This window comes from Micrasema longulum, unplaced genomic scaffold (genome assembly GCF_059751315.1).
Source record: "Micrasema longulum isolate JH-2025_06_02 unplaced genomic scaffold, ASM5975131v1 h1tg000887l, whole genome shotgun sequence".
Taxonomy (NCBI): Eukaryota; Metazoa; Arthropoda; class Insecta; order Trichoptera; family Brachycentridae; genus Micrasema; species Micrasema longulum.
This window is the reverse complement of record NW_028278078.1, coordinates 89,063-103,037: the sequence shown is the minus strand read 5'-3', so window position 1 is coordinate 103,037 and position 13,975 is coordinate 89,063. Positions and strand designations below refer to the sequence as shown.

Sequence of the window (13,975 nt, the reverse complement as noted above, 5' to 3'; positions counted from 1 at the left end):
TATAATTTCTAAATTATTCATATTACTGCCTTTGTTATTTACTTGGTGCAGGAGTTTTAGGGTGTGATTATGAAATGAGTGGTTACTGTCTATTATATGATTCGCGAATTCCGAGAAATTATTATTGGTCAGGCAACGGCGGTGTTCGTTTAGCCTAGTTTTAAGATTTCGCGCTGTTTGTCCAATATAGACTTTTTTGCATTCGCATGATATCTGGTAAATGCCACTCTTGTTTAGCAGCTCTGTTTTTGACTTAGAATTAAATAGTGATTTGGTAATATTATTATTAGTGTAAAAAGCGGGTTTTATAGCTGTGGGAAAGTGATTACTTATTTTTCTAGACAGAGGTCCAATGTATATAATTCTACGCCAGGTTTGTGGGTTGTTAGATATATCACCACCGCTAGAATATTAAAACGTTTGACTCAATTTGTTATTTTGTTTGCGTTTTAGCATTTTATCAATTATATTGGGGTCATACTGATTATTATGGGCAATAAGTTTAATAATGTTTAGTTCAGTTTGGAAGTTGGAGGGACTCAGTGGAATATTGATCAATCGGTTAAGCATTGAGTGGAAACTGGCCAATTTATGTTGCATAGGGTGTGAAGATAAGCCGGAATGACCGAGTCTGTGTGAGTAGGTTTTCTGTAAATATTAAATGCAATTTTATTGTTCTCGATTTTTAAGGTTAAGTCTAGGAAGTTTAGGGAATTGTCATCATTGGATTCCAGGGTGAATTTTATATTGTGATGTAGGAGGTTAATGTGGTTAAGGAAGGAATCTAGTTGTCGGGATGACTCTTGATAAAAACAGCAGATGTCGTCCACAAAACGGAACCAATGGAGTACATCATTGACTAGTGGGTGTTTGATCATGATAATGACACGATTGACACCCATTATTGAAATTCAACTAAGAAAGGAAGATACATAAAAGAAAATGTATTACATACTTGATTCCGATGCTCAATGTTTCCATTCTCACCCAATTGTAAATATATAGTGCGGCTATTAAAAGCTCCGCATAATTCTTCTTGATACGAAGGTACAAGAAAAGATAGCCACAAAAAGTTGAACACTGTTAAAACAAACAAAACGGAGTGAATGGATATTAAAAATATAAAACCATTTAAAATAAAAATCACACGCTATTTTATACTAAAACTTATAAACACTAATTTCTCAGATATTAAAAGATAATAAGATACTTGAAAGTATTAAAAAAATATTACATACATAAAGATTTGAAGTGCATTGCGAAGTTTCCTAAAGACTGAGGTTATTTTCACAGTAGGTTATGAATAACTAAGCCAATTAGTGGATTACTGAACACTTCTTTCTTGTAAGGATTCATTGCAAATATATTTGATTGTGAAATATGGATAGACATAAGTACTTACATAAACACCTAGAAAAAGTTAGCTCTTGTATTGATTTTATGTCTTCCACTTATTTCTAAAGATAGGGGGAAATCAAAGAACGTTTGAAAATTAAGAAAGTATTTTATTTATGTACTTTGGGTATTTTACAAATAGTACTCGATTATCATTCTAACAGTCGATTCAAAATTCAATGCTGTCTTCCGCTGAAAAAAAAAAGATTTTCAAAAAATTAATTAAGTCATTATAAAAATAAAACTTTGCGCATAAATTATGAAATCAATATTTAAAGCATTAACTTTGTTATTAGTGTTACACAATTTTATTATTTTGCTTTTTTAAATATTTCGGAAAGAAATTTTTTTTTTTACGAATTTATTTCAATTTATAACTATCGATCGTCTACTACGACCCAGTCGGTTCAGTAAACTGCAGTTTTAGGGTTAAGAATAATATAGCAACATATCTACTACACAAAAATCGCAAACACAAATAAATTAGAAGAAAAAAAAACAAAAAAATTAGGCCAATAGACAAAAATACGATTTAAAAAAAAAAACTTTAATATGCAATATCTTGAAAACTGTTAAGTTTGGGGTACGGTGTTTTATACTCAAATCAGTCAGGAATGATGGAAACTACTAAGTCTTAAAGGATCTAGGTCGACTTAACCAGTAATCCTGTATATGTACTTTGGCAGAGTTATTGCTAAAAATTTGTAGAATTTATTTTTTATAAAAAAAGACATATATTGAGAAAAAACAAGTAATTAAAAATAACACCCGTTTTCAAGTGGGCTGATAAAGCTGGCACATATAAACTTCATAAGAATACATTATGTCATGCACAATAAATGATGAGTAATGCGGGATCAGGAAATGAGTTTGGAAGGAGACAGGATAAGGATCCAGAATAGAGAAGGAATAAAAATATTAAAAAATGAAGGGAGGCTAGGGTTCTAAGAATAAAATAATGGTATCTTAAAAGTGGCCAGGCAATAATCACGGAAAATTACTGTGAAAATCTCAAAAATAAATTAACATAAAAATTTGCATGAAAATTTTGAGGCGATGATCAGCTCCATGGTTTAAAAGGGTTAACCAAACTGTAAGCACAGCTGACAATGTTTGAATAATCCTTTAACTGGATTAAGCTTAGATTACCTATCTGTGTAATCTATAAGTGTGAAAGCACTAAATAAATGATATTATAAAACATAAACATTATACCTACATACGTATAAACAGAAATTTATCCTTAAATTATTAGAAAATAAAAAATAAAAGCATTATCGCCAATCTACTAAATCAACTTTTTACAAGAGACAGAAAAAACTGTTCTTAAAATCAAATCTAACACATTATTTACTTCGATTCGCGGTACTGCTCTTCTTCAGAAAGCTCGCCTCCTATTGGTCTCACGCGTATCGTATGATTAGGGAACATCCAATATTTGTTATGAAAACATCATTTTTGTCAAAATTGTAGATTGGCAGTGATGCACGCCGACCAACAATGTATTTCCATAAAGTCACAAATATAGAGAATTGTAATGACACAAAAAATGAGTAATAAGTTCTCACATCGATAAAAAAAAGAAATTTAAAAAAAAAAAACCTTTTTATTTAACATGAATTTTTAATGAACACTAGGTTTCAAACTGATAATCAATTGACAATATTAATGAAGCATAATTATTATCATACAATATATTTTTATTCAAATTAGTTTAACTTTAGTGATTATAATAATAAAAATACGTATATAGTTTTATCCTACTTTTATTTATAAATTTTTACTAGTGACCGGGTTTCGTGACCGACATCGTCAGACTAGTGGAAAGTGGAATAAAACTGTATACGTATTTTTATTATTATAATTAAAATGCAGTTCCACCCAGAAATGTCAGTAGAAAAACTCAATCTATTTGGTGATATACATATATTAAATACATGTCTTAAAGGCCTTTAACACAGGAAGTAAAATATTGTTCTGTCTTAAGATTCGACCATAGTCCACGTGTAAACAGCAATTTGTAGGACAGGACATTGTTCCGAATCATTATCACAAAGATAGACAGGTAGGCTATGCCTGCAAAACAATAATTACATCCATCATCTCCGCATTGTCCTCCGCATCGTGTATGTGCATGGACAAGAGCGATTTGTATGACGCTTATATGTCGCTCTTGGGAATTTCATCAATCAAAAATAGGGGCAGAAAAAAATATTTATTAGTATTTAGTTTGTCCTTTAACAATTCCAATAAATCTTGGTATAAAATAAATAATATTTTTGGTGAACTCGGTCGTAATAAATGCCGTTGTGTATTTATTTTCGTAGCGCTCACGTGTGTACTGAGGCCAAATTTTCGTATTATCCTAGCATTTTGTCCTGCGCAGTCGAGGCTGATTACAGACTTGGGACAAAACAATATTGTCTTATCTATTGTATTGTTCATGTGTATACGATACTTTGAATATAAATCAGAAGGACAACAGGAATTCGCTCTAAATCAAATAAACTAGCCAAAAGCCAGCTGTCGAACTAAAAAAGGAACTTTTGTGCGTAATGCTGACTACCAACACAAGCAGAATAAAATAGAGACACATACTTAGAGATACCAGTAATTTAAAAATACACTCGTCATTATTTAATTTCGGTGGTACGGGAGTAAATAAACTTACATTTTGTGTATATTTGAATGAACACCCGGGCGGAAAGTTGAAAGGGCAATAAAAGTTCGTAACACTAATGATAAAGTTTTTGTTTCATAATAATTTATCGTGAAGTGTTACGAAGTGAATGCCGATTCATCGATAAATAAAAAAATTACCAACCTAGGGTTCGTTTCCTTTTGGCCTCTTCTTTCTCCAAGACCCATACATGGTCCTGGAAGGCAGCAACTGCCTCTTGCATCATGGCCTTCCCCTCCACATGATCAGAAGCCTGTTCATCCAGAAGGCTCGCTAAGTGAGGAACATCAGCTGGCCGCAGTTTGGCGGCGTTCGCAGCTCGGAACACTACGCAGACTCGGCCCGTTTTGGGATGGATACTGAAGGGGGCCTTTAACAAATGGTTGGACCCTTTGGTAACGTTGATATCTAACCGTGGGTAGCACCATTGGAGTTGTATTTCTTCGATAAGATGTTTCAGGCGCCGATTTCCATTATGCTGTAAGATTGAGTAGACCATTAGTAATAACAATAGTAATTACAGTAATTAGTTTGTACCAGGGCCTCGATTATGATGGGAAGATAAAGACGTCATACCTTCACCTTGAAGGTATAGTTGAAGATAAATTCCCTCTAGCGATTATAAAGATATACTACCAACCTCCCACCTTCATGTTTTGGGTAGGTACATCAATATGAAACAAGGGGAAGCGTACGTCACGGTACACATATCTACGCTCTAAAATGACATAGCTTTAGTCTCTACTACAACTGATTTCAGTGCCTCGATTATGAACGCTATCTTCATCTGTATATATCGAGACGGTAAATTACTAAAATACTGAACCATAAAAATTCCCAAGTAGGCCCCCAATTAATCTTGGTAGGAAAGCAATTTTATGTTTTAAAATAATCAAAATATAAATTTGCAAATTTATTCATCATTCCATTAATTTTCCTTTTTCTTTCCATGTGTTTCAGTGTGACAATTTGATTGACGTGGAAAATGCATATTTATTTATTTTATTTAGATTTTATTTTATCATAATCTTTAACCGTTTCCTTTTATACGATTGTTAATGGTTACATTAATGGTTATGTTAGTTGGATTACAGTGGCTAGGCCATGTCCACAGAATAAATGATAATCGTACCCCCAGTAAAATTCTTAATACCATTTAGGGAGGCAGACAAAGCAGAGGTAGACCAAAATTAAGATGGCTAGATGGTGTGAAAAGTGACATGAGAGCAATGGACCTGATGAACTGGAAAAGAGCTTCAGGGTGCAAGGAGGAATGGAAAAACAGATTCTGGAAGAGGTCAGGGCTCGGAACGGGCTGTAGCACCACTGATGATGATGATGAGTTATTTTATCACATTATTTAATGGTTTCCTTTCACATGATCGCTAAACTCTACTTTGGTACAAATTAATTTGTCAGCATGCGTCGCACTCCGAGTATAAACTCAAGTTGGTACATGATTACAACACCAGGTTTACTAGTATGGAAGGGCTAGCTGCTCCTAGATACTGCAATAAATATGGCAAAAGGACACTGCAATACAGTATACCTAAAATATTTAACATGTTACCAAACAATATTAAAAATACTGAGTTAAATACAGGAGTGCGACGTTTGCTCAAATTATGGTTATTAGAAAAAAGTTTTTTGTATTAGTGATGGTTTTTAATTTTTCATAATGTAATCTGTAATTGTTTTTCAAGTAAAATTATTGTTAATGTAGGTTAAGTGTAAATAATCGATGTAATTTATAAGAACCTGCTGACGAGTTGTATGTATGCAACTCAGCAGGACTTTAATTTAAGACTATTTTGTAAATATTTTTGAAAAATAAATTTTAAAAAAATTAAAAAAAAGCCAAGCAAAAAATCATGTAAAGCTTAAATTAGCATACTGAAGGGCAAAATATATACATAATTACTTCATTCCAGAATGCTCTGTAGACCTGAAGGAAGTTCTTCCATCGTACACTGGAGTCTGCAGGGAGTCCATGGAAAGATTTTTGAACTTGGGATACAAGGTTTTCATCAGGCAACAGACGGAGAAATTTAGCAACGCCTTCAGGGGTCGAAATAAACTGCTGATCATTCAAAATATCATCGAACAATCCTGTAACTACTTTGATAGCGCGTCTGAAATAAAAGAAGACAAATGTAATAAGGGTTTACATTGCCAACGATTTTCTTTTTCAGTATGTGACAGTAACAAAAAGGTTTAAAAACAATAAAGAAACTTCAATGTGGTTTTACACGGTAATATCTAATTTCCTGGATGATTGAGAGGCATTGCATTTGGTTTAAAAATTCAGTGCCCTATGCACCAATGAATGTGGAAAGGAGAATGATGATGATGATGAATGAATTAATCAATCATATAAAAAGGATCTCTTTTGACAAGTTCTTACGGTCTTTATATTTTCCTTACTTGATACTCGAGTGGATGTTATCGGAGTTCAGGTGAACTTTCTTGGCCTGGGAGTCTCCTCCTGTAACGAGAGCGAGGTAGTCCCCCAGGGCCGCCCTCCCGGCCGACGACAGGGAGCGTGCCTCGTGGCTGGACACCCAGCAGTGGACACCCCTGCGCCCCGAGTACACCCACAACACGCTGCTGAAGCCAAAGTCCTCTAGAAACCGGGTATGTTCAGGGTTTTAAAAATATGTACATCGTAGTCCAGTTTTACACGGTTTTAAAGTAAAATTCTGTTGCATTTAGGTAAAGAGGTACATGTCACTATTAGCTGATTGTGCAGGGGAGACATTTAAAGTTTGTTACTAATTTAATTATTTAATATACAATTTTATTTATTTTATTTTATAAACATAAACGGCAAATCTGCCTTTTAAAAACATTCATAATATTAACATATTTGGCTTAATACAATTTTTTTTTTTTTTAAACATGAATTTCCTTATACCCAAGATTTATATTTAAAAAAAAATAAACCAAAAATTATGCAAGATTTATAGCTAAAAAATTTACCTAAAAATTATACAACATATTAAGTAGAAAGTTTAAATAATAAAATATTCTACAGTAAAATAACAAGAAAATCATAAGTACTGTTTCACACAGCTAGGCAAAGTGAACAAAAAACTGTATGTGTATATATATATATATTATGAAATGCATGAATAAATAAATATAATTACCATTCACCATCTTTGAAAATGTTCAAAAGGTTTGTTCTATAGGAACAATACCCTACACTAAATATATCAGATATGTGGGAATAACTATTGCCGAGTTCATGAAGTCTATTTAATACGGCATTACACGTATACACTGTCTGTGATCTGATAATATGTCAAGCGGTATAATACATATTGGGTTTCTTTTTATATTTTATTTTTCTATGTTGTTAAAGGCAATTCTCATGTACTTTTTTATTTAACAGTATCTTCGAATTATTCGACATTCACCAATTTTATCGATAAAGTCAATACTTTTATTAATTTCAATAAATTAATAAATTTTTCCTAACTTGTATCTCTTCACCCAACCTTCCGTAGACCTTATAGAGTGGAACTGCATACTAAACTCATTTTCTCAATTTTAGTGACATGTACCCCTTACCTTAATGCCACAGAATGAGGTAGTTCAGTGCTACAAGAAATTGGATATAAAAAATGTTTATGCGGTAAAAATTAGAGTATTTCATTGTAATGTGAAGTTTCTCAAAAATGCATGAAAAAATTAATGAAATTAACTACTTTGAATAACGTCACGAGTTCTAGTGAATCAATGATAGAGTGTGATACATTTCCGGTTTACGGGAAGCCAATTCACCAACCAGCCGGACTCACCATAGAGAACTTGTGATGTCACAGACGGAGTAATTGCAAAACTTGTAAAATTATAGCACTGATAATTCGACACATAAAAATATTTTTTTGGCTTCTTTTGATAGTCTATTAACAAATAAAAAAACAAACCACTGAACTTCCTCATTATGTAAAAAAATATAATTTCCTTTATAGAACATTAATTTAATAATGCATTAATAATGTACTGCCATGAATTTGTTTTTGAACTTTTCCCTACAACCCTTGCGTGTATTTACTAGCCAGTAGGCGTAGAGAGATATGTGAAAGGCTCTGGATATCTTAAGCGATAAAAATGATGTTGTAGAAAAATGTGCATAAGAGGATATGTCTATTTGACATGATAGCAAGTAATCTTCATTGCCATTATTCTAAAGTAATAAAAAAATGAAGGTTTAAACACATTATTTTGAAATAAAATTAAAAATGGATTATTTTAGAATGCAAAATAACGAGTTGCGAACCCCAAAATTGCTGCCTTTTATTGTATATTATATTAAGCGAGTTATTAAATAAATTGTGTATCATTTTCTGCTGCGCAGATATTCTAACAGAACCTCGTTTCTATGAAAATTATTGTATGATTTCTGCAATGAAATAAATTATCGATTGTACTTCGGATTAATACTAAAAATCACTTTTAATGTTAGTTGTCTCGTAATGTAGTAAGCTAGATTAGCTAGAAAGGTAAGATAAACCTGAATGTAATATTTTGACATACGACTTATTGCAGTTACCACAACAATACGAGTATAGCTGAAAAGTAAATTGAACTGCAGCTATTTAGAATTACAAGTTTACCTTTGAGAGCAGCTTCCAGTATTTGACAGGCTACAACCATAAACTTCCAACATTTATCGCATACATCAGCTCCTTGACAACATGTTCTTGTGTCATCGTAGTCTGTCAGGTCAATATCAAATACAAGCTCTCTTGATAACACAATGGAACCCTGTTTACTCATGGATGGCCTGGAAAACAAGGTACTAATAGAAAGAAGTGACGGTTTACACTGTGTGGTATTGTTTTATGTCAATCGTTATGAATAGTTTCAGTATTGCTGGAAATCCTAATCTCCAACACATGTCATCCGAATATTTGCCAAAAAAATACAAAAATGTTTGACTTATTTTCGTTACAGCAAGAACTAAATTGTGCCCACATAGAAGAGCATATACCATACAAAAGAAAAAAAACAAAACAGTTTTATTTAAACATAAAATGGTATATAAAATAAATAAAACAACTTTGTTTTTAACCACTAATTTTTTTTTTTTCCACCAACCGGTTTCAAAGCAAACAAGCTTCTTTGTCAAGGTATATGTAACTAATGAATTATTTCCTATTTTATTTTTATCATGTCAACTAAATACTAACATGTGGACCCAATAAATGAAGTCTTTTTTCCCTTAATAATTTGGTAATTTGATATCAATATTTTCGAAGCTAGACAGGAGAGGACTAAAAGAAATATGTTTTATTTGGTTATTAATTGATTTTTTCTTATTACGAATCGCTTTTTTAATTTCTAAGATTTCTAAGTTGTCTAATTTTAATATTTTATTTTCAGCATGAAGTATTGAATCGCAATCATTACAATTTAATTGGTATATCCCAGATTTATTATATTTATGGACTTTGTCTTTGAGATTTATTAACAATGTTCCTATATTATTAGTTGTGTAGAATGCAGGTTTAATGTTTGATGGTAAGTTGTTTTATTTATTTTATTATAATGAATAACCACAAAGTTAGTGCTTCAAATATAAAATGGTTTATGTTTACCTAAAAGTTTATGTTGAGGTACACAGTGAGCATAATTAAATTATTCATTTTATTTATATATAACGTAAACTTACTTTGAATTGTAAACGGCTCCTATATCTATTTTATATGGACACTTTTTTTGAAAAAGCGCTTGTAAATCCTTTTGATTCGAGATTGAGAGATATCGTATATATACATCCTCGGCAAGGGTGAAAGATAATTCTCTGTGAGATAAAGGATGGGGTGAACATCCACAGCTCAGCCACCGGCAGAATATATTTATAGGGAAGAAACGACTGTAATAGACGGGAAGCAGGTCTGGAAGAAGGTTTGAATTGAAAGCCATAGCAATGGCGAAGGACAACAATAACAAAACTCCGTAATTACTTATAAAATCAAACTATTTCACGTTACGGATATATATTTTTAAAACTCTTAATATTTTAAAACAATGTATGCTCGCATACATGCGCGCACGAATTTCGACTTTGACAGTTCTTTGTTGTGACCCGCCAAAATCAAATCGAATTCTATTTTTTTAAGTTTATCTGTTGGCTAAACTGATGCAGGAAAAAGCGAAAGTAACTGCGACGCCGACGGTTCTTACTTACAATAAAATAAATCGTAATGAATAAAATGATTTTGCTAATCTTATTTGATAAAACAAAATAATTGTAATGCAGCTGTACTGCAAAAAATATTATGTTTACAGGTACAACATATTTTATAATTTGCTCAATATATTATAAAAAACTATCAATTTGGCATTCTGGAATACATTTTTATTATTCTTTATTTTTAATTTCCCTCAAAATAATGCTTAAAATAGGATTAACATAAAAAGTGAGTAGGTATTAGGTTCTGCATTTATCATTATTATTAATGACTTACATATCGCCATTTTCACAATTTAATCGCAAATACCTCAAGGGTGCTTTACAAAGTGATGCCATAAATATGAATAATTCACCAAAAATTGAAACAATTTATTTTGTCTTCACATACTACGGATTTAGTAAAATGAAAAACTGTGTTGTGGTCCCGTGGTAGTATTGTGAACTCACGAACCAAAGGATCGAGGTTCAAATCGCACTCTACCACAACTCCATTGTCCCAGCACTGCGTTTACTGAATGCATAGCTCTTTTAGATATTCCGGAGCAGAGTTATGTAGTGACTTGTACATGAGCCGACAGAGTTTGCATTCCACCCTCTGTGGGAAACATAGCCAGTATAATTCCCAAAGCAGTGGAGTGATACGACTGAACTTAGAGATTCCGAGTAAATTTGTTCATTGGTAGACCTGCGTAGACACCATTACAATAATCAGGGTGGAAAGTCACTTTCAGAGCTATTGAGGTTGACTTGCAGTCGGTGCAGTCATGCCCCTACCTTCCGACCTGGTCTTTTGACTCTTTTTGAGAGGGTTGCTTCCCGTTTATGCTGGTAAGTCTGACTGCGGCTGACACAGGTGACGATCCAGCAAGTCGTAGTAACGCGTACGTTACAGCAGGTAAAGTGATACTCCTTGTATTGGGTAGTGTCAAACTATACTGTTTTGGATGGGTTTTATGTTAGTATATTTTCAGCCATCTAGTTTCCTATTTTCTCGATGCATCTATCAATTAAGCTAATAAACACACTCCTCTTACCTGGTTTACAATAAAAATAAATCCGCGTTTCATCCTACATAGCAGTGAGACCACAATCCACATTCTTTGATAATGTTCTCTATATCTTTAGTGCAAAGAAGACAGAGGAGTGGTCTGAGTACTGACTCTTGAGGCACTTCAGTAGACAATTAAAAGTTAAGTGAACTTTTGCCCTGGAACAGAACTGTATATTCTCTTTCATGAAGGTATGAACTGAACCACACATGTGCTCGGTCACGGATACTATAAGTTATTTCCAGGTGCTCAAGAAAAATATTATGGTCAACAGCAGCGGTTCCTAAAAGGTGTTCTGCGGAACCCTGGGGTTTCACAGAAGGGTCCCAGGGCTTCCGAGTGTTACGAGAAGGCTATCATGATTCTGCTCCGTTTGTATCTACTTAGTGATGTGAGACTGGCTTTTCAGCTTACGTCTACACTAGAAACAAGTTTAGAACTACACTGGATGCCGCTCCAGATCTCTGAATTTATCTGTCAGAAATGACTCGCCTACAGTCTGTATTGAATGCCGCAGCGAGACTTATTTTTGAAATTTCTAAGTTCAGTCATATCACCCCACTATTTCCGGAATTACACTGGCTACGTTTTCCACAGACGGTGGAATACAAACTCTGTTGGCTTATGTATGAGTCACTGCACAACTCTGCTCCAGAATATCTAAGGGAACTCTGCATTCCAGATGAACTAGCTGACAGACGTCTTACGCTTAGATCAGCTACATCTACGTTGAAAGAAAAAGTTATTATACCTCTTCGCAAACAGCGCACTAAATTTGGTAAACACGCATTTGCGGTCGCAGGCCCTACGACATGGAATGCTCTCCCAGCAGAAGTCCGAAACTGTGAGAGTGAAGTGATGTTTCAGAAGAAACTTAAAACCCACTTGTTCTCTAAATCATTTGAATAAATTCTTAGCATGTGGTGACAAAGTACATTATTTTTCTTAAATTAAAAAGTTAAAATTAAATTTATATCTTTATATAATCACTTGTAAAGTGCCCGTGAGGTATGGCGCGTTATCCATAATAATAATAATAAACCTAATTTTAGTGCTATTATAAGTGGTAATGGCGGCCTCCGTGGTGTAGTGGTCAAGACGCTTGACTCACACACGGAAGGTTTCGGGTTCGATTCCCGGTGAGAACACAAAAAAAATTAATGTGAATTTCCTCAAGTCTGGGTGTTCTGTGATGTAATTCACAACTGTAATTGGGCCTCCTGGCCTGTTGTGCAAAAAAAAAGAAAGTAAAACTGAAAAATTTCATTCTTCACATTAAATTTGTGCAGTAATGATTTTAAATTAAAAATAGTCTTTCTTTTCAAGTCGGGTATTACAACATACAAACGTATGTCATGGGTGGTATCAAGGGTCTTAAAAATAACATTCTTATCAATTTACTTTTTATTGTCAAGATGAGGTTCCGCCAAAAAAAGGTTGATCAATTAGGGTTCCATAGTAAAAAAAATGGGAACTGCCAGTCTACAGTATCGCATGCAGCACTCATGTCCAAAAAAGATAATGACACCAGATGATCTGAGTCTACCGCCATTATTTATTACATATACAGTTTACATACATACGCGTAAGGGCGAGTAGATTGCCTTTCAAGGCAATTTCTTCCTACCTTCCTAAACCGTTCAATTTGAGAAAATCAGTGGTATATGAACATATTATAATGTTAGACAGTACTCTTATCAATCCCTTTTGTGAAATGAAAACGTTGGTATGCTGATTGCCTTAACAAAAATAGAGAGTTACGCTCGATATTTTATTTATTTTATTTTATTAACATAAACGGCAAATCTGCCTTTTACAAACATTTATAATATTAACATATTTGGCTTAATATTTTTTTCCTTTTTTTTTTCAAAAACATGAATTTTAAAAACAAGATTTATAAAAAAAAAAATCAAACCAAAAATTATACAAGATTTATATTTTAAAAAATTATACAGTATATTCAGTAGAAAGTTTAAATAATAAAACATTCTACCGTAAAACAACAAGAAAATCATAAGTACTGTTTCACACAGCTAAGCAAAGTGAACAAAAAACTGTATATGAAATGCATGGATAAATAAATATAATTACCATTCACCATCTTTGAAAAAGTTCAAAAGGTTTGTTCTATAAGAACAATACCCTACACTAAATATATCAGATACGTGGGGATAACTATTGCCGAGTTCATGAAGTCTATTTAATACTGCATTACAAGTATACACTGTCCGTGTATTGTTGCTACAAAACGGTGGCACCTGTCTAGTCATTCTTCCAGGCACCCTGAAGTTGATGAGAGATAACAGATATAATTAAAAAGCCCACGAGAAACTGTTTTTCTAGTATTTTTGATACACCTATGGACTATTTGTTTTTTTTTTTAATACCACTTAGCACAATATAATTAAAATTAATTTAGCGTTGTCCTATAATTGTGAAAGTTATGAATATAATACCTCCTTCGTAATTATAATATTGTATTAACTTTTTGTATCTTTCTGTTGGGCAATACACCAAAACGTATTGGTGGTGCATAAAAAAAAAATATGGGCAACTGTTTCTTTTATCATTAGATATAAAAGTGTCATAAAAGTTAAATAAATATTAATTGGCTATGGTAATTAGAACCGGGACATGGTCCCA

General features: G+C 33.0%; 1 protein-coding gene across 1 annotated transcript; it reads right to left on the bottom strand.

The window, feature by feature from the left end:
• Positions 1 to 1,484: 1,484 nt before the first annotated feature.
• Positions 1,485 to 10,195, bottom strand: Prim1 (DNA primase small subunit). Its single transcript, XM_088231447.1, has 6 exons — positions 9,756 to 10,195; positions 8,698 to 8,867; positions 6,500 to 6,698; positions 5,997 to 6,207; positions 4,220 to 4,553; positions 1,485 to 1,587 (listed from the first exon to the last, which is right to left on the bottom strand). Exons 1-6 carry the CDS (start codon positions 10,007 to 10,009, stop codon positions 1,565 to 1,567), a joined length of 1,191 nt encoding a protein of 396 aa, XP_088087573.1. The 5' UTR covers positions 10,010 to 10,195; the 3' UTR covers positions 1,485 to 1,564.
• Between the last annotated feature and the right edge of the window lie 3,780 nt (positions 10,196 to 13,975).